Genomic DNA, 21879 nt, shown 5'->3' on the forward strand with positions numbered 1-21879 from the left:
GTTGTCCGGATTAGGGGAGGGTTTGGACGGCAGGGATGTCCTTGTCCCATCGCGCTCTAGTGACTCCTGTGGCGGGCTGGGCGAATGCACGCTGACACGGTCGTCAGGTGTACAGTGTTTCCTCCAACATATTGGTGTGGCTGGCCTCCGGGTTAAGTGTATCCCAAACATGTGATACAGTGAATTATAAGTGAAATAATCTGTCTGTAAACAATTGTTGGAAAAATTACTTGTGTCATGAATAAAGTAGATGTCCTAACTGACTTGCCAAAGCTATAGTTTGTTAACAAGAAGTTTGTGGAGTTGTTGAAAAAAATTGTTTTAATGACTCCAACCTTTGTGTATAACTGTGTTATAGTAGAATGAGGAAGAGTGGATACACAGTAGTTCTCCATATCCTAGATGTGATATGACAGTTAATTCACATATATTCCCGTTAATTGCCCACGGAAAGTTTCCACCTCCTGAATATTCCCCAAAATGAGCAACCCAAATTGCAAGCTACAGCTAAAGTTGGAAGTTTACATACACTTAGGTTGGAGTCATTAAAACTAGTTTTTCAACCACTCCACAAATTTCATGTTAACAAACTATAGTTTTGGCAAGTCAGTTAGGATATCTACTTTGTTCATGACACGAGTAATTTTTCCAACAATTGTTTACAGACAATTGTTTATTTCACTTGTAATTCATTGTATCATAATTCCAGTGGGTCAGAAGTTTACATGCACTAAGTTGACTGAGCCTTTAAACAGCTTGGAAAATTCCAGAAAATAATGTCAATGCTTTAGAAGCTTCTGATAGGCTAACTGATATCATTTGAGTTAATTGGAGGTGTACCTGTGGATTTATTTCAAGGCCTACCTTCAAACTCTGTGCCTCTTTGCTTGACATCATGGGAAAATCAAAAGAAATCAGCCAAGACCTCAGAAAAATAATGTCGACCTCCACGTGTCTGGGTCATCCTTGGGAGCAATTTCCAAACGCCTGACGGTATCACGTTCATCTGTACAAACAATAGTATGCAAGTATAAACACCATGGGACCACGCAGCCGTCATACCACTCAGGAGGGGACGTGTTCTGTCTCCTAGAGATGAACATATTTGGTGCGAAAAGTGCAAATCAATCCCAGAACAACAGCAAAGGACCTTGTGAAGATACTGGAGGAAACAGGTACAAAAGTACCTGTTGGTTGGAGGATGCACGGTTCTCGACCTTCGCATCTCCCGAGTCCGTATGGGAGTTGCAGCGACGAGACAAGACTCTAACTTCCAATTGGATACCATGGATACCATTTAATTTGTTCCACCTGAGCGTGTCTGACCACAAGTCAGCAACCACTATGTTGACACACCAAATGTGTTTGATGGATCCTTTAGGTCTATTTCTGATGCCTCTTAAGAGGAAAGTCATCTAAAAGTAATTTCATGTTACCAGAGTACGTTACTGAGTTTGGGTAATCTAAAAGTTACAATTTTGGACAGGTAACTAGTAACTGCAATGGAATACTTTTTGAAAGTAACCTACCCCACCCTGAGCTCAATAAATAACAGCGGAATTGGCAGAAAGATGATTTTGCAAAGCCAACAGTTCAACCATCTATAAAGGCTGAATGATTTTATGGTTTCATAACTATATGACATAACCGGCCTCTATATGAGATAAAAGGGGAATTTCCATATCTGTATATTAGGCTGGCCCTCTGGCTACAGGAAGATTGAGTTTAAGTTTAAGTGGGGGTTTGTAGATCCTGAGGAAACCGGGGGAAGCATGAGATGCTAATCACATGATGGCATTATTAGCCAGAAGGCAGAGATGGAAAACTAGACTCTAAAAGTTCAACAGTGTGGATTGATGATACCATTTCTAAAGAGAATAGGGGGAGGGGACACCAATGAAAAACACTGGAGGAATTCATGACTAACTTATATTCTCTGTCTGCTGCTGACCAATGTCATATCACATCTAGGATATGGAGAACTACTGTGTATCCACTCTTCCTCATTCTACTATAACACAGTTATACACAAAGGTTGGAGTCATTAAAACAATTTTTTTCAACAACTCCACAAACTTCTTGTTAACAAACTATAGCTTTGGCAAGTCAGTTAGGACATCTACTTTATTCATGACACAAGTAATTTTTCCAACAATTGTTTACAGACAGATTATTTCACTTATAATTCACTGTATCACATGTTTGGGATGGTGTTCTTCGGCTTGCAAGACTCCCCCTTTTTCCTCCAAACATAACGATGGTCATTATGGCCAAACAGTTATAATTTTGTTTCATCAGACCAGAGGACATTTCTCCAAAAAGTACGATCTTTGTCCCCATGTGCAGTTGCAAACCGTAGTCTGGCTTTTTATGGCGGTTTTGGAGAAATTACGTCTTCCTTGCCGAACGGCCTTTCAGGTTATGTCGATATAGGACTCGTTTTACTGTGGATATTGATACTTTTGTACCTGTTTCCTCCAGTATCTTCACAAGGTCCTTTGCTGTTGTTCTGGGATTGATTTGCACTTTTCGCACCAAATATGTTCATCTCTAGGAGACAGAACACGTCCCCTCCTGAGTGGTATGACGGCTGCGTGGTCCCATGGTGTTTATACTTGCATACTATTGTTTGTACAGATGAACGTGATACCGTCAGGCGTTTGGAAATTGCTCCCAAGGATGACCCAGACACGTGGAGGTCGACATTATTTTTCTGAGGTCTTGGCTGATTTCTTTTGATTTTCCCATGATGTCAAGCAAAGAGGCACAGAGTTTGAAGGTAGGCCTTGAAATAAATCCACAGGTACACCTCCAATTAACTCAAATGATATCAGTTAGCCTATCAGAAGCTTCTAAAGCATTGACATTATTTTCTGGAATTTTCCAAGCTGTTTAAAGGCTCAGTCAACTTAGTGCATGTAAACTTCTGACCCACTGGAATTATGATACAATGAATTACAAGTGAAATAAACAATTGTCTGTAAACAATTGTTGGAAAAATTACTCGTGTCATGAACAAAGTAGATATCCTAACTGACTTGCCAAAACTATAGTTTGTTAACATGAAATTTGTGGAGTGGTTGAAAAACTAGTTTTAATGACTCCAACCTAAGTGTATGTAAACTTCCAACTTTAGCTGTAGCTTGCAATTTGGGTTGCTCATTTTGGGGAATATTCAGGAGGTGGAAACTTTCCGTGGGCAATTAACGGGAATATATGTGAATTAACTGAAATATATGCAAATTAATATTCATATAATTTAAATATGTTTTTTTGCATTGGATATATTTACCACATCATATGGAGACAGAAACATAAACCTTATCATAAGTAGACATAAATGCAAATGATTAAGTCCTTCCAATAGAAATTTAAAAAACAATTTACAAGGACCAGTTGCGGTAAAGAACTTTATCTGAAATTTACCGGAAGGTTTCCGACCCTTTGCAACCCTACTTGCAATAATAGTGTTAAACTTGACTTTAGAATGACTACTGTCGTGGAAAATTGCAAGATGGTGTTATAAAGATTATGTTACAATGCTTGTATTACATTAGAATTGTAACGGCGTTCTTCGTTTGTCGAAAGAGAGGACCGAAATGCAGCGTGGTGGTTACTCATGTCTTTAATGAAGAAAAGACGGTACATGAACTAACTATAGAATACAAAACAACAAACGGAACGTGAAACCTAATACAGTCTATCTGGTGAACACTACACAAAGACAGGAACAATCACCCACGAAATACAAAGTGAAACTCAGGCTACCTAAATACGGTTCCCAATCAGAGACCACGAGAATCACCTGACTCTGATTGAGAACTGCCTCAGGCAGCCAAGCCTACGCTAGACACACCCCTAATCAGCCACAATCCCAATGCCTACAAAAACCCCAATACGACAACACATTAACCCATGTCACACCCTGGCCTGAACAAATAATTAAAGAAAACACAAAATACTAAGACCAAGGCGTGACAATAATAGTTGCTACAATCGACAGAATAGAGTATTGTGTGTGTGTTCCAATGAGGATGGGCCTCTGAGATAGCACTGACAGAGGAGATTTACGATGTCTTTGGGTAATAAAGCCTAAAGAGCATTCCAGATAACATGAGGTAATGTTATTGTGCTATACCGTACCAGGATGAGACGGGTTCCAGTTTGGAGTAGGAGGGCCAGACACAGGTCTTTACAATGAGAACTGTTGACACAGCAGTAACTGTCTGGTATGTTTTATAGCTATCTTTCATACAAATCTTAACCTTCGTGAACTGTTCCTAAGATCCTGTGATTCGTCATGTAAGTTGAGAGGGGTGTATCTTGGCTATAAAAGATCTTTGTACTTTTCTGTTGGTACTTCAATGGTTCATTAGAGATAGCGCATCATTGAAAGTCAAAAAGGCTATTGCAAAGCTCTTATTAAAAATATGTAGTTTAAGTGTAACTCTGACTGGTGTGTGAAGTTTGTAACTCTCTCCTCATTTGGTAAAGCAGAAAAATGCCACCACACTACCTCATCTCTGTACCGCACACATACAATTATCTGTAAGGTCCCTCAGTCGAGCAGTGAATTTCAAACACAGATTCAACCACAAAGACCTGGTAGGTTTTCCACTACCTCGCAAAGAAGTGCACCTACTGGTAAACGGGTTAAAAAAAATACCCATTTTAGTATGGTGAAGTTGTTAATTACACTTTGGATGGGGTATAAGTACACCCAGACACTTTCGGCGAGGAGGGAAATTGCTCAGGGATTTCACCATGAGGCCAATGGTGAGTTTAATGGCGGTGTTAGGACAGTAGTTACTCCACAATACTAACCTAAATGACAGAGTGAAAAGAAGGAAGCCTGTACAGAATAAAAATAGTCCAAAACATGCAACATGCCTCTCCTGTTTGCAATAAGCCACTAATGTAAAACTGTTTTTAGGATAAAAGGAAACGGAATAGAGATAATCTATTTCAGTCTGCTTTCCAACAGACACTAGGAGACATATTCACCTTTCAGCAGGACAACAACACAAGGCCAAATATACATTGGAGTTGCTGACCAAGACGACATTGAATGTCCCTGAGTGGCATAGTTACAGTTTTGACTTAAATCGGATTGAAAATCTATGGCAAGAGTTGAGAATCGCTGTCTAGCAAACAATTGCAAAACACGTTTTCACTTTGTCATTATGGGGTATTGTGTGTAGAGAGAGAGAAAAATATATATAACACAACAAAATGTGGAATCTGTAACACAACAAAATGTGGAATCTGTAACACAACAAAATGTGGAATCTGTAACACAACAAAATGTGGAATCTGTAACACAACAAAATGTGGAATCTGTAACACAACAAAATGTGGAATCTGTAACACAACAAAATGTGGAATCTGTAACACAACAAAATGTGGACTCTGTAACACATCAAAATGTGGAACAAGTCAAGGGATATGAATACTTTCTGAAGACACTGTAGATAAACAGGAAGAGAAGTAATGGGTGTCTGATCAAAGATCTGTAAAGGGAGATCACCTGCTTACTTTGTCCAGCATTGAGATAGATAATGTACAGTGCCTTGCAAAAGCATTCAGACCCCTTGGAGTTCTTCACATTTTATTGTGTTACAAAGTGGGATTAACATGGTTTTAATTGTCTTTTTGTCAATAATAATTTTGTCAATAATATACTCAAAGTGGAAGATTAATAAAACATTTCATAACTAAAATATATTTATTGTATAAGTATTCAGGCCCTATGTTTAGGCAAGCCTAAATTAGTTCAGGAGTCAAATTTGGCTTAACAAATCACATGGACTCAGTCTGTTGACATGAATTTTAAATGACTAACCCTTCCTCTGTCCCAGATACATACAACATCTGTAAGATCCCTTAGTCAAGTATTGAATTTCAAGCACAGATTCAACTACAAAGAGCAGGGAGCTTTTCGAAAGCCTCCTAAATAAGGGCAGTGATAGGTAACAATCACAAATCAGATTAGCGTGTACGCTGAGAGTCGGGAAGCAAGTTCAGGGAGTGTATTTAACAAATAAATGTACATATAACAAAACAAGAAACACAGGTAGCGTACAGACATGAACACTGGAACAGAAACAATAACGCCTGGGGAAAGAACCAAAGGGAGTGTCATATGTAGGGAAGGTAATCAGGCAGGCGATAGAGTCCAGGTGAGTCTGATCATGCGCTGGTGCGCGTAACGATGGTGACAGGTGCGCGTAATAATGAGCAGCCTGGTGGCCTCGAGCGCCGGAGAGGTAGTATACCTGACACAGACATTGAATATCTCTTTAATCATGGTCTAGTTAATAATTATGCTGTGTATTATGTATTTAACCACCCAGACACCTCAAAGATACAGTCGTCCTTCTGAACTGAGCTGCAGGAGAGGAATGAAACTGCTCAGGAACGTTACCACGAGGCCAATGGTGATTTTAACCAGCTACGGAGTTCAATGGCTGTGATGGGAGAGAACTTAGGATGGATCAACAACATTGTGACTTCACGATAATGACTTAAATGACAGAGTGAAAACACAAAATATTCCAAAACATGCATATTGTATGCAACAAGGCAATAAAGCAATACTGCAAAAAACAGGGCAAAGGGATACACAGGCAAAAACCTAGAACAAAACATGCTTCAGTCTGCTTTACACCAGACACAGAGGAATTCACCTTTCAGTAGGACAATAACTTCCAACACAAGGCCAATTCTACACTGGAGTTGCTCACAAAGAAGATATTGAATGTTCCTAAGTGGCCAAGTTACAGTTTTTACTTAAATCTGCTTGAAATAGACTTGAGACTTGAGAATGGCTGTCTAGCCATGATCAACAACCAACTTGACAGAGCTTGAAGAATTTTGAGAAGAATAATAGGCAAATATTGCACAATCAAGGTGTGTAAAGCTCTTAGAGACTTACCCAGAAACACTCACAGCTGGAATGGATGCCAAAATGTGTTTATGTATGGACTCAGGGAGCTGAATACGCACCAGCGCATGATCAACTATATTTTAGTTATTAGTTCATTTTTATTCATCTTATAAAAAGAAAAACATATATTTTTTGGTCCACCTTGACGTTAGAGTATTTTGTGTAGATTGTTGACAAAAACTGACAATTCAATCCATTTAAATTCCACCTTGTAACAATAAATTGTGACAAAATCCAAGGGGTCTGAATACTTTTGCAAGGCACTGTATATATAATTAGATAAAGACGAAGATGATGAAATAACGGGGTGTCTGAACAGTGATCTGCTTACCTTCCCCAGTAGGACCACCATCTTGTGTCTCCAGCGTCCTTTGTTGAGTGAAGCAACTCGGATCCATAGGTTGAGCTGAGAGTTGTACATCCACACATCTCTGCCGTTGATACGGCCCCCTGGAAAACACACACAACACCGTTAGCCTTGACACTGAGTGACTTAGGATGATGTTAGCCCACTGAACTCAAGCCTAGGCATTAACTCTGAGAGCTAGCCAGAGTGTTAGGCAAAGTTACTCAACACGTGAGTGTAGTTTACCGAACCGTCTACACCAGTGTTTTTTAGCTAACTTGTCATTGTCTTTGGTTGTTTTCACTAATCTCAAATGTAATTGTATTGACACACAGCAATAGCCCAAAAAACAAAGCCTGTATCTACCCCAAAATAAGCCCTTGGTTCCAATTCAAACCAATTTCATCTAATAAAGACATTTCTTCATAAATAGAATAAGTTGATCTTGAGCAACATCCAAATTGTGAATGGGTTATGTATTTGGGTTGAAATGTCAAGGCCACATTTAGTAAGGCACAGCTGACACTAAGTACGGTTACATGCACAGAATAAACCCGATTATTGTGGATAGTCAGATTAATATAATCATTTGATTTAAACGTTTACATGCTCTGCAAGAATGATTTCCCTAATAATTATGTTTACATGAACACAAGCTACCTGACGGCACTCTGATAAATGCAAGAAAAAATTGCAAATCAATATGTATGTTCGACCACAGCGAGCATGTTATTTTTGGGAAGCGCATTTGATTCCGACATATAAACTACTTCTAAGATGCAAACATTCAGGAGGCTCACTCAGCTGGTGCTAACACGTGCAGATCAAAAATACTGCCATTTAAGGTGTTAACATGTCCTAAGAATTAAAAAGATTGCTCAGAAAACCAGGTGTTTTGTGAATCATCTGCCTACTGCCAGTTTAATATAAAAAGTATTACTGTGCAATGTGTGCATGTACACATACTCACTGTCTTATCTGAGCGAAAGGTTTGAGCTAGGCTTTATGGGCAATCCTGCTGATCAAAGTGTACTTCGACACGGAGCAAACAACACACACGTATGTCACGAACACACAAGCACCATGGCTCTTTACAGGTGCTTACAAACACCACATGCATGACACAACCACGCGCAACCTGACTTTTTACAGGGCCTTCAAACACAGCACATACGTATAGCACATGCATACCCCTGCCTAGCACAAGACTTTAAATGAGAAACAGGATATCTTCATTTTCTATAAAGCAGCAGTCTGATTATTTCCCCTACTGCCGGTCTCTACCCACTCCCGGTTTAAGAATTTCTTTTTTTATATTCTCCTCAGTGAGAAGGAACAACAACAGTGTAGCTATTAAGGCAACCAGGTTACAGACATATCTCTCTCTCCCTCCCTCCCTCTCTCCCTCCCTCTCTCTCTCTCTCTCTCTCAGCCTGAGTCAATCAAAAGGCCCCACTGATCCTTGCGAAAAACCAAGACACGGCACTGAACAAACACTACTTTTTTGCTAACACAAGAGAGAAACCAAGACACGGCACTGAACAAACACTACTTTTTTGCTAACACAAGAGAGAAACCAAGACACGGCACTGAACAAACACTACTTTTTTGCTAACACAAGAGAGAAACAAAGGGCTATAGAATAAAGCCGTAAAAACACCAGGAAAATGTATATATTTTAAGGAAGAGAGGTGCAAACTTTAACTTAGAAGCAGTAAAGTACTGTACATTAGTTCCCTCTGAAGTAACATGAAGATGTTGGGAGATTGACATGAATGCTGAGTGTCCAAGAAAGAAACCCTCTTCAGAATCATCCTTCTAAACAAATAGATGGTTCAGTGTTTGGGAGGCTATGTTGAGAGAGAGTGCAGGAAAAAAGACTTACCAGTATGGCCATGCATATTAGCCAGACTCAGCATCAACAAAATCACACAACAACAAGATGAACAACAATAAGCAAGTAAACCAGGAGATAAGTCATATTGTGACATAAAAACATATCCAATAGCATAATCATGTGTCTTAATTACAATATATGATACATAAAATATAATTGCTTTTAAACTAATTGCTAAGCTTTAAAAGATCAGAAGTCCCATCTACATTTCCCCCCTCCAGTTCTAAACTGAGATGCCCCAACTGACAGGAGGAGCAGCTGATTTAATAAAAGGACTTAACATAGTATAATAGTTGGGCTTATCGTCTAACAACAATATTAAATGATTTCTGAATCCGTCTGTTGGGCTTAGAATGGGTGTTTAACCATAATTAAGAAAGGGTGGCTGTGTACTCCAGTAAACAGCAACATATACAAGGCTGGCCAGCAAAAACAAATGTGTTGGTATCTTTTGGGACTCGCCAAGACAGTTAACTAGTTATGTTCATATGTCCATTGAGATAAATCCCTCCTATATGTGAAAATTATGTCTGAAACATAATAATATGTGGCTGCCACCTGCCACATATTTTAGGTGAAGATTAAGGAAAGGACACAAGAAGTCATGTTATCAGTAATAGTACACAGCCATTGTTACTTTTTATTGGTGGGTAGTGGTATGGGACTATTGTATAACCCTCTAATAGTTGTGTCTGTCTGTCATTCAGAACACAAGGTATTGATGACTACCCTATAGGCCCCTATCGGTCTCCAAAAAACAAACAAAGCATATGACAAGAACCAGTTTTCTAGACAAAAAAAGCCTTAAATACTTCATGACATTGAACCTACTCATAAGCCTTTCAAACCAGGTCTGTTCTCACAGGAAGCAAGTGTTGGTCACATACTCCTAATCATGAGATCGTAGAGAGGAACAAACTTGCACGCCAAAAATACCCCTTAGGAAATGTCAAGGAGAGGGGCATCAAGAAAAGAATGGAACTGGAGTGAATAGCAACCGTTTTACGGGCTCATGACAATTTGCGCTATTTTGTCATTTTTGCGCTGATCTGAACTTTTTTTGTACATAATGTTTCCTCCATTTCCTATGATTGAAAACAGCTTCTGGCATTAATACAGGACAAAGATCAAATCCCACAACACCGGCTCTGATGCTCATCGGATGTGTCAGCGTTTACAGACTATCGCGGATTACAAAGGGGAACCCAGCCGCGAGCTTCCCTGTGACGCGAGCCTACAAGATGAAATGCCCTAAACACTGAACCATGCATGAGAGCACCAGATGTTCCGGACAACTATGTAATCCTGCTCTCCTTAGCCGAAGTTAACATTCACAAGGCCGCAGGGCCAGGTGAATTACCAGGACGCGTACTCAGCGCATGCGCGGACCAGCCTGACATTTTAAACCTCTCCCTGACCCAGTCTGTAATACCTACTTGTTTCAAGCGGACCACCATAGCCCCTGTGCCTAACATCGCCACGGTAACCTGTCTTAATCAAATGGCTACCCAGACTATTTGCATTGACTGACCTTGTTTTTGCACTGGCTCTATACATACTCACTGGACTCTACCCACAAACTCACACATACTACACTGACACACACACTACTCTGTTCATTATCTATCCTGATTGCCTAGTCACTTTTACCCCTACCTACATGTATATACACTATATGTACAAAACTATGTGTACACCCCTTCCAATTTGTGGATTTGGCTATTTCAGCAACACCCATTACTGACAGGTATATACAATTGAGCACACAGCCATGCAATCTCCATAGACAATCATTGGCAGTAGAATGGCCTTACTGAAGAGCTCAGTAACTTTCAACATGGCACAGTCATAGGATGCCACCTTTCCAACAAGTCAGTTTGTCAAGTTTCTGCCCTGCTAGAACTGCCCACGTCAACTATAAGTGCTGTTATTGTGAAGTGGAAACGTCTAGGAGCAACAACGGCTCAGCCGTGAAGTGGTAGGCCAAACAAGCTCACAGAACAGGACTGCCGAGTGCGGAAGCACGTAGCGTGTAAAAATTGTCTGTCCTAGGATGCAACATTCACTAACGAATTCCAAACTGCCTCAGGAATTAACGTCAGCACAATAACTGTTTGTCGGGAGCTTCATCAAATACGTCAAATAGGGAAGAGGTGTTGTGCCATGAGGTGTTGCTCTTACATTTAAGGTTTTTACAGGTTTTTTAAAGCCAGGTTTGCTGTTCACTTGAGCAATCCGAGATGAAAGGTAGTTCCATGCAATCAGTCTCTCCTTTACTTTTAGCCAAGAGAGACCGGCATGGATACTATTGATATTATCCCTCCGATTACAGTGAAGAACACGTTTTTCTAGGCCCATCTTTGCAGCACCTGAGCATATGACTGGGCAGTAATCAAGATAAGATCAAACTTGGCACTGCAGGACTTGTTTTGTGGAGTGGGGTGCCAAAACACCAGAGCATCTCTTTATCACGGACAGACCTCTCCCCATCTTTTTAACCATTTAATCAATGTGTTTTTACCATGAAAGTTTTTGTATCCAACGTAACACCAAGTAATTTAGTCTCCTCAACATGCTCAACAGCCACATTATTCACTATCAGATTTAGTGGAGGTTTAGAACTTAGGGAAAACTTGTACCAAATACAATGCTTTTAGTTTTAGAGATGTTCAGGATTAGTTTATTACTGGCCATCCATTCTAAAACAGACGTAAACTTTTTGTTTAGGGTTGCAGTGATTTCACTAGACGTGGTTGCTTACGTGTATAATGTTGAATCATTAGCATACATAGACACACAGGCTTCTGTGATATGGCAGAGTTTGAAAGCCAATAACTAGTTATGGTCAATAACATCAAAAGCACCACTAAAATCTATCAATACCGCTCCCACAATCTTATTGTTATTTCTTTCTTTCAACCATTCAGCAATCATTTGTGTCAGTCCTGTCATTTGTGTTGTTATCAAGCATGCTGAAAGTCAATCAAATGTATTTATAAAGCCCTTCTTACATCAGCTGATGTCACAAAGTGCGGTACAGAAACCCAGTGTCGTGTCTTTGGCTATGCCGGATTAAGTGATACGACATGCTATTCTATAAAATCCTTTCTCCGTAATTAATATTACCTGATTGAGCTAATCATGAAAATGTAATTAACTAGAGGCACCACAAAATAATATTTATAGAGCTGTTATCTTCCGAATAAACTCTTAAAGACCTAGTAATATTTTACATCAATAGCAGTCAATATTAATGGTCACCTTAATTCAGTCTCATCTGAAAGTTGTAAATTCTTGTAAACCTTGTAAACGAACCCTGGCTAACAAGTTGAATCAGCAATACAAAATTGGGTTAAATATTTATTTACTAAATACTTAACTAATCACACAGAATTACATAAACACAGAATGAATTATATCTGGATTACAAATTAAGTCATAAAGGAAATTGTCCCTAGCGGGCGGAACAGATATGACAGTTGGTTACACAAAAGAAAAGGGGCTGGGTTTGAGTGAAAGAGCGGGAAGACTGAGGAACAAAGGGCGAAGCTGTGCTATCGTAAATACAGTATCTTATGCATTCTAAATTACCGCCCATTTGGAAAAGGAAAATGCAATGAATATTTACTCTGAGCTGCGCATCGGTAGGTTGGTGGTAGATGGAAGGCCGTGTTGCCCAACCGAGACCTTTGAAGAATGTCTCTGGTGGTAAATTGAATACGTTGTAGTAACGTCGTTGTGTGGTAGACGGAATACTCTGTCTGTTCTTTCCTAGCCTACGTTTGCAGCTGCTGTTGCTAACTCAACGGCTAGGAGGTATCACTTCTGTAGTGAATAAGAGTTCAAAGTTCATACCATTCGCAACCAAAGCTCACGCTGAGGTTGGCTTCGTTCTGTAGTTATTATCTGAACCATTCTGACATCGGACCGTTGTCCTCACATCCTCGGAACAGGAGGTTACATTTTCGTCAAGGCTTTATATAGTGGAGCGAGAAGGGTGTGTTTGAAAAGTTGTATAACCCATGTCTCTTCACAGCCACTGACTGAGCAGAGCCCAAATCTCTCATTTGGCATCTAAAATTACATTTAATCTCGTCACCAATCATTTTATATTCAAACATTTAAATTGAACAACAATTCCATGTGAATCCGATAACTCTGGTGTAGACTTTCCACTGTAGAGTTTATGTCATCCTATCATTGATGACATCCTATCATTGTCTCAGATGACAACCGAACTGACATCATTTTCAGTAAGTACCACCGCATATGTTCAATTGGTTAGATTACCAGAATATAGTTCATTTCCCCCCACCTTCTGATGTTCCCAGATTCTCTATGTTAACCAAGGGGTTTTCAAATGTCACATCAGTAGGGTAGAGAGAGGAAAAAGGGGGAAGAGGTATTTATGACTGTCATAAACTTACCCCCAGGCCAACGTCATGACACCAGCCTATAATCCCAAACAGCAAGCAATGCAGGTAAAGTATGTTATTAATTTGTTTACAGATAAATAGCAATTAATTAGTTTTTTCCCCAAAGTTTTCTAAGAATCGGCAACAAGCCTATTGGTCGGCTGTTAGAACCAGTAAAGGGTGCTTTACCATTCTTGGGTCGTGGCATGACTTTGTCTTCCCTCCAGATCTGAGGACAAAAACATTCATCCATATCCAGATGAAAGATAGTGGGAATATAGTCTGCTACCATCCTCAGTAGCTTTCCATCTAAGTTGTCAATACCAGGTGGTTTCTCATTATTGATGGACAACAATAATTTGTCCACCTCACCCACACTAACTTTACAAAACTCTAAATGACAAGCAAAAATGTTCCCATTCCCGTCTCTTCTGTAGATGTTATATCCTTGTATTGCTACTGCTGTATCATCAAAGGAAGTATCTAAGTGGGTCTCAGAGAGGGCTTATACAGTTAAAGGCGGAAGTTTACATACACTAAGGTTGGAGTCATTAAAACTCATTTTTCAACCAACTTTACACATTTCTTGTTAACAAACTATAGTTTTGGCAAGTTGGTTAGGACATCTACTTTGTGCATGACACAAGTCATTTTTCCAACAATTGTTTACAGACAGATTATTTCACTGTATCATAATTCCAGTGGGTCAGAAGTTTACATAAAATAAGTTGACTGGGCCTTCAAACAGCTTGGAAGATTCTAGAAAATTATGTCATGGCTTTAGAAGCTTCTGATAGGCTAATTAACAATTCGAGTCAATTGAAGGTGTACCTGTGGATGTATTTCAAGGACTACCTTCAAACTAGGTGCCCCAATGCTTGACATCATGGGAAAATCAAAAGAAATCAGCCAAGACCTGAGAAAAAAAATTGGTTCAAGTCTGGTTCATCCTTGGGAGCAATTTCCAAAAGCCAAAAGGTACCATGTTCATCTGTACAAACAATAGTACGCAAGTATAAACACATTGGGACCACGCAGCCGTCATACTGACTCAGGAAGAGATACGTTCTGTCTCCTAGAGATGAACGTACTTTGGTGTGAAAATTGCAAATCAATCCCAGTTACACCACCCCTGTCAGGAGGAATGGGCCATACTTCACCCAACGTATTGTGGGAAGCTTGTGGAAGGCTATCCAAAACATTTGACCCAAGTTAAACAATTTAAAAGCAATCCTACCAAATACTAATTGAGTTTATATCAAACTACTGACCCACTGGGAATGTGATGAAAGAAATAAAAGCTGAAAGAAATCATTCTCTCTACTATTATTCTGACATTTCACATTTTTAAATAAAGTGGTGATCCTAAATGACCTAAGACAGGGATTTTTTACTAGGAATAAATGTTAGTAATTGTGAAAAACTGAGTTTAAATGTATTTGGCTAAGGTGTATGTAAACTTCCGTCTTCAACTGTATATGAATGTTATCTGTTGTTAGGAAGTTATTGATTTCATTAACCGTATTTCTAAGGCTACATACAGTATATTAATATGGGCTATTTTTAGCCCTTTCCTGGGTAACTTATCAGAGATAGACATAATATAAGAATAAATAAAAAAGCATGAAAATAACTTTTTTCGGACGATAAAGTCAGTCAATCAGGCACTTGTGAGTGTCAGTTGGTGCACAGTGTGTGTGTGTGTGTGTGTGTGTGTGTGTGTGTGTGTGTGTGATGTAGCCCTCTCACTTCTCCCAGATTTTTGGGATGGAGGGTTGACAATTACTCTGGCCGTTATTTTTTGCCTCTGGCACACAGCTTACGAGTAGTCCTTGTTGAGGAAGATGTTGGTTCCTCTCAAGTTCTTGGCTCTCTTCAGAGCAGCCATCTTATCCTTGAACCTTAGGAACTTGACCACTATTGGCCTGGGTCTGTCACCTGGGCTGGTTACAGGTTTTCCAGTCAGCTGGGCTGGTTACAGGTTTTCCAGCCACCTGGGCTAGTTACAGGTTTTCCAGTCCCGTGGGCGTGCTCCACCTCAATCTTCCTATGATCCGTCTGCAGCTTTTCTGTGATAATATTTCTCAATTTCACCTCAGACTCTGTCCAGTTGACATGTAGAGACTCTGGTATGCCATCCACAACAATATTATTCCATCTGGACTGTCCCTCTAGAATAGATCATCTGTTTTCCCAGTCATTGTTAATAATGATTAACAGACTTTGCTGATGTCATCTCTCACAGACTTACAGTTTGTTGTCATCTTGCTGCAAGCCTCTTTCAGGACATCCACCTCTTCCTGGTAGAACTACAAACTGTTGTTAAGGTACTGGACATCTCTGGTCAGATCGTCCATTCTTTTGTTAGTTGAATGGACAATTATTTGGATAAAGCTCTTGAAGCTATTTTCCTGTTGCTGTGACAACTGCTTTTAGACATATTTTTGTTGATTTAAAAGATCACGCACCTGTGATAGAGAAACACTGTCCTCTTCATTAGCTTTTGACAGCATGGTAGCAACGTTGGCTACTGCTGGTACTCCATGCAGCTCAAACCAGGACAGGTCGCAGGGCAGATGGACAACAGCAGTGATTTAAACAGCCACAAGCCCAGAACAATCCGCAGTCCCAGCCACAAGGGTTAACCATATCGCGGGCTGTGTTCAAGCTGTCAAGGAAGCCTAGCCAGCTTGATAGCAGCTATGCTAACAGACCAAGCAGCTTCAGATAAACGTGGCTAACTGTCGACTTTTCATACAGTATACATTCATATAATCAGGGAGAATACAGCCAAATTCAGCTAAGAAATGTTATATTCCTATCATACAAAACATGGTTGGTCTGGTTAACGTGGTCAAATGGCCACCCAAATGTCCCACTGACACCAGCTCAAGTATGGATTCCCACAATGGTGAGTGGAGAGGTGAACCGTTTGGTCATATTGATCATTGATAGTGAGTGTTGTGAGCTCAAGTATGCAGTCACTGTGGGAAAGACAGTCATGGCCAGGGTCATGTTTAGGGTTGATGCTGTGTGTGATGCTGATTCTGAGCCACATTCCCCTGTTCTTCCACACATGTCATTGCTAACGTTGCTATCTGTCGACATTTGATACTGCATACATCTTCCTATCATACAAAACATGTCACTCAGGAGTCCAATAAAATGAACCGTTGATCTCTCTTTTCATTCTTTGTCTCTTTTCTCCCTGTACTTTGGCAGATTTGTACTTTTAGCATGTTTGTTATCTGAGGCTAATTAATTGCTTTTGAGCAAAAACAATCCCAATTAGCACCAATGCTATGATGTAAACCCCACAATGTACATTAAACCCAATACAACCTTTGTCAAAGTTGGATAGATTTCTATGTTTCTGTGATGATGGTTCTTTATTAGCCTATAGTTTCAGATCAGTTTGGAGCCAACTCCTCTAATGTGTTAGCTGTCATGACAAAATATATGTTTAAATGTTTGTTTACAGCTAATTCGAGCGGGGTATGGTATTTCAATAGTACCCATGCTGTTTTCATTAGGGAGTGTAGATGACGTTATTATACCGCTGCCCTGTTCAATTTGGGTCCAGTGAGGCTTTAAAAAGGGTATTTTGTGCCAAACTTGGCAGCACACTTCTCCCAGCATTAATCAGCCCGGTCAAAAGGCTATAAACACTCTGGGTAGAAGTTGCCCACTGACACAGATCTAGGATCAGCTAACCTTCCCTAAACACTAACCTCAACCATTAGAGGAAACATTTTAAACTGACCATAGATCAAACTGTAGAAGCAACTTTATCCTTGAAAGCTATAAAGAGCAAAGAGCCATGTGACCCTGGCTCTTGGCCAATGGGAAGAGATGAGTGAGCTGGCCAATAAGGGCCTCCCTGGGCACCACGCCTGCAGAGTGTGTCCAGATGTTGCTCTTACATTTTCCTCTTTTTCAAACGGGCTGGGGTATAACAAATACGTGGCAAACGACCATCACATTACTCCCTTTCCTTTACTCCACAGTGAGGGACCACATAGCTGAGGTACTCTTAAGGCTGCGTATTAATAGGCTTTAATAGAGTTCTTCCCTTAATAGAGCTATAGTCTCCTTTCCTCCAATAGTGTTAAGTGGTTCCTTTCCTCGTCTCGTTTATTTTCAAGACAACTGATTAAGTGACAGCTATATGGTACAGACTTAACCAGTATTTCTAGTTAAACAATGAAAGAGGGTTAATACTAATTTACCAATTGGAGTAAGTACTTCCTGATCTCTGTCATGACATAACCTATTCATTTTTTAAATAATCAATATGACATTCTTCCATGACTAATCCGTGTTGATCTCTCCTTAGGGTGGCAAGCAAAGGGTGAGGAGCTCACCTGAGACCAGGATGTCGTTGCGGAGGGCACAGACGGCGTACTCTGACTTGGTGAACTCTGGGAGCTTGGCCAGGGACTTCCACTCTCCTGTCACAGGGTCGTAACACTCTGTGTAAGGCAGGTTGAACCCCCCCACCCTCTCACAGCCCCCCACCACCACGATCACCTCTGAGAAGCCTGTAGACCTGCAGAGAGGGAGAGAGAGAGAACAATAATAGGAGAGGGAAAGAAAAGGTCACAATACAGGTGAGGTGGGGCAGTAATAAAACAACAGCACAGTGACAAGACACAACAAAATAACAAATAAACAAAACACTAGTTGCTGTGGAGAAATAAGTCAACACAGAAACACTACACAGAGCAACAATACACAACACAGCACCACTCCAGATGAACATACACAATACAGGTAATTAGAGATCGACCGATCAATCGGAATGGCCGATTAATTAGCGACGATTTCAAGTTTTCATAACAATCGGAAATTGGTATTTTTTGGGCGCTGATTTGCCGATTAAAATTATAATTTTAATAACATTTTTTTTAAATGTATTTTTTATTTTTATACCTTTATTTAACTAGGCAAGTCAGTTAAGAACACATTCTTATTTTCAATGACTGCCTAGGAACGGTGGGTTAACTGCCTCGTTCAGGGGCAGAACGACAGATTTTCACCTTGTCAGCTTGGGGGATCCAATCTTGCAACCTTACAGTTAAACTAGTCCAACGCAATATGACCTGCCTCTCTCGTTGCTCTCCACAAGGAGACTGCCTGTTACGCGAATGCAGTAAGCCAAGGTAAGTTGCTAGCTAGCATTAAACGTATCTTGTAAAAAACAATCAATCATAATCACTAGTTAACTACACATGGTTGATGATATTCCTAGATATTATCTAGTGTGTCCTGCGTTGCATATAATTTGACTGAGCATACAAGCATACAAGTATCTAATTATCTGACTAAGCGGTGGTAGGCAGAAGCAGGCGCGTAAACATTCATTCAAACAGCACTTCCGTGCGCTTTGCCAGCAGCTCTTCGTTGTGCGTCAAGCATTGCGCTGTTTATAACTTCAAGCCTATCAACTCCCGAGATGAGGCTGGTGTAACCGAAGTGAAATGGCTAGCTAGTTAGCGCGCTAATAGCGTTTCAAACGTCACTCGCTCTGAGCCTTCCAGTAGTTGTTCCCCTTGCTCTGCATGGGTAACGTTGCTTCGATGGTGGCTGTTGTCGTTGTGTTGCTGGTTCGAGCCCAGGGAGGAGCGAGGAGAGGGACGGAAGCTATACTGTTACACTGGCAATACTAAAGTGCCTATAAGAACATCCAATAGTCAAAGGTTCATGAAATACAAATGGTATAGAGGGAAATAGTCCAATAATAACTACAACCTAAAACTTCTTACCTGGGAATATTGAAGATTCATGTTAAAAGGAACCACCAGCTTTCATATGTTCTCAGGTTCTGAGCAAGGAACTGAAACGTTAGCTTTCTTACATAGCACATATTGCACTTTTACTTTCTTCTCCAACACTTTGTTTTTGCATTATTTAAACCAAATTGAACATGTTTCATTATTTACTTGAGGCTAAATTGATATTATTGATGTATTATATTAAGTTAAAATAAGTGTTCATTCAGTATTGTTGTAATTGGCATTATTACAAATAAATAAATAAAAATCGGCCGAATAATCGGTATCGGCTTTCTTGGTCCTCCAATAATCGGTATCGGCATCGGCGTTGAAAAATCATGATCGGTCGACCTCTACAGGTAATAGTGGAAAAATGAGACAGCAACAAGACACAACCCAGCAACACCACAATACAGGCGAGTCAGTTTTGATTCATGACTAAAGTGAACGAGAGAAGGCAGTATGCTGCACAGCTTTAGATTGGTAATTCACAACGTGTAATGTGTAATACTTGACATGATTGTATTTGTCTACCTGGCAAAATGCACAGTCTTCTTAAGAATAGAATTTACCTACTAAAGGCTCTACTCCACTGAATATCAATGACCTCAATAATACATCCAAATGCTTCCCAATCGGGCCTGTTTGGAAAGTGTATGCCAGGGCTATAGCATGATCCCCTTCAACTGCACGGTACTGTCAAAGAAACATTCATCTTTATAATTAAACTTCAAAACATCCCCACCTGGATGAAATGCTAAGCTAACTTGAAATCAAACTCAATGACATGCTAGTTAACAACGTGTTTTGTGCACTTTTGCCTATATTAGCCTATATTGTCCTACATTCCCCACCTGTCTGGTAAAGATTAGCTCAGGTCAGACACATGTATGTGAGAGATCAATAGAGGGCAGTCAGACCCCCAGACTTTCCCCATGGGGACCATTTTGGGGTTTGGAGGGTGGAGAATGGAGAATGGAGATGGCATGCATCTGTTGGCAGGAGCTGAAACCTGTGGCCCCCGAGGCTACACACACAGACAAAGACAAACATACAGGAGGCTCTATGTCTGGTCTGTTGTGATCTGCCTGGATACTGACACGGTACGCCTGAGAGAGACACGTCACCTCCCGGCTAGCTAACTGACACCCAGAGTCAAATAATACTTAACTCCATAGACAAGAGAACAGCACTGTTTAAACCAGTGGTGTCTAAACAGCAGATACTGTATGTATCTAGGTTGCTTTTTAAGAGCAATGGAAAATGATATGGATGAACTCAGAGGCACACACACTCACATGAACCTATCTACAGTATATTGTACACAAACAAACAACATTACAATAAACAGGACTGTATGTGACACACTGCTTCACTTCTGCTATTAAAACAAGATCCAACGCACATGTGGTTCAGGCTACGAATGCTTGCAACCTACCTATTCTGTCAGCAAACCGGAATGTGTATGGCTTTCCACCTCATGACACATTTCCATTTCAAAATGGGACTACAGAACAAACTAAATGAGTCTCTGTCTGCACAATAACACACAAGCAAAGGGTTATGAGTTCATGAACAAACCGTCTAGTGTGGAGGAGAAAACAGTGAACAGCGGGCACTGACATTCTACCTCACCTCTCTCTCGGTCTCATCTCTCTCTCTCTCTCCCTCACAGAAGAAAAGGTGGGTGGTTATTTGACCGAACTAAGAGTAAAGCTAAGATAAACGGCAGGTGTTTTCGTTTGCAAACAGACATTTCTAATACTTTGGGATCCGAGTTAATCTCCATAAAATGAATGTCAGATAAGTGACAAGCCAAGAGGAAATAGAAATGACTCATAATCTGCTTTCCAGCTCTCTGGCGAGGAAGAAAATAGATCTGGAACTGTACCGTACACAGTCACAACACTTCCTGTTTCAGCATATATGCCAAATAACAAATAAACTAAACACTAGACGCTGTGGAGAAATACAACAACAACACAGAAACACTACACAGAGCAACAACAATGTCACTTTACCCCGACCTACATGTACATATGACATCCATTACCTCAACTACAGTGCCTTCCGAAAGTATTCGGCCCCCTTGAACTTTGCGACCTTTTGCCACATTTCAGGCTTCAAACATAAAGATATAAAACTGTATTTTTTTGTGAAGAATCAACAACAAGTGGGACACAATCATGAAGTGGAACGACATTTATTGGATATTTCAAACTTTTTTAACAAATCAAAAACTGAAAAATTGGGCGTGCAAAATTATTCAGCCCCCTTAAATTAATACTTTGTAGCACCACCTTTTGCTGCGATTACAGCTGTAAGTCGCTTGGGGTATGTCTCTATCAGTTTTGCACATCGAGAGACTGACATTTTTTCCCATTCCTCCTTGCAAAACAGCTCGAGCTCAGTGAGGTTGGATGGAGAGCATTTGTGAACAGCAGTTTTCAGTTCTTTCCACAGATTCTCGATTGGATTCAGGTCTGGACTTTGACTTGGCC

At 40.2% G+C, this 21879-nt stretch overlaps 1 protein-coding gene across 2 annotated transcripts in view; it reads right to left on the reverse strand.

The window, feature by feature from the left end:
* LOC109871921 (kelch-like protein 24) overlaps nucleotides 1–21879 on the reverse strand; it is a 77105-nt gene that overhangs the window by 34163 nt on the left and 21063 nt on the right. For both annotated transcript variants that reach the window (XM_031806799.1, XM_031806798.1), the window contains 2 exons: nucleotides 17969–18153; nucleotides 7278–7396 (listed from right to left, as the gene is read on the reverse strand). In XM_031806799.1, the coding sequence (XP_031662659.1) occupies nucleotides 7278–7396; nucleotides 17969–18153 (304 nt within the window). The remainder of the gene's footprint in view (nucleotides 1–7277; nucleotides 7397–17968; nucleotides 18154–21879) is intronic.

Source organism: Oncorhynchus kisutch, linkage group LG27 (assembly GCF_002021735.2).
Source record: "Oncorhynchus kisutch isolate 150728-3 linkage group LG27, Okis_V2, whole genome shotgun sequence".
Lineage (NCBI taxonomy): Eukaryota > Metazoa > Chordata > Actinopteri > Salmoniformes > Salmonidae > Oncorhynchus > Oncorhynchus kisutch.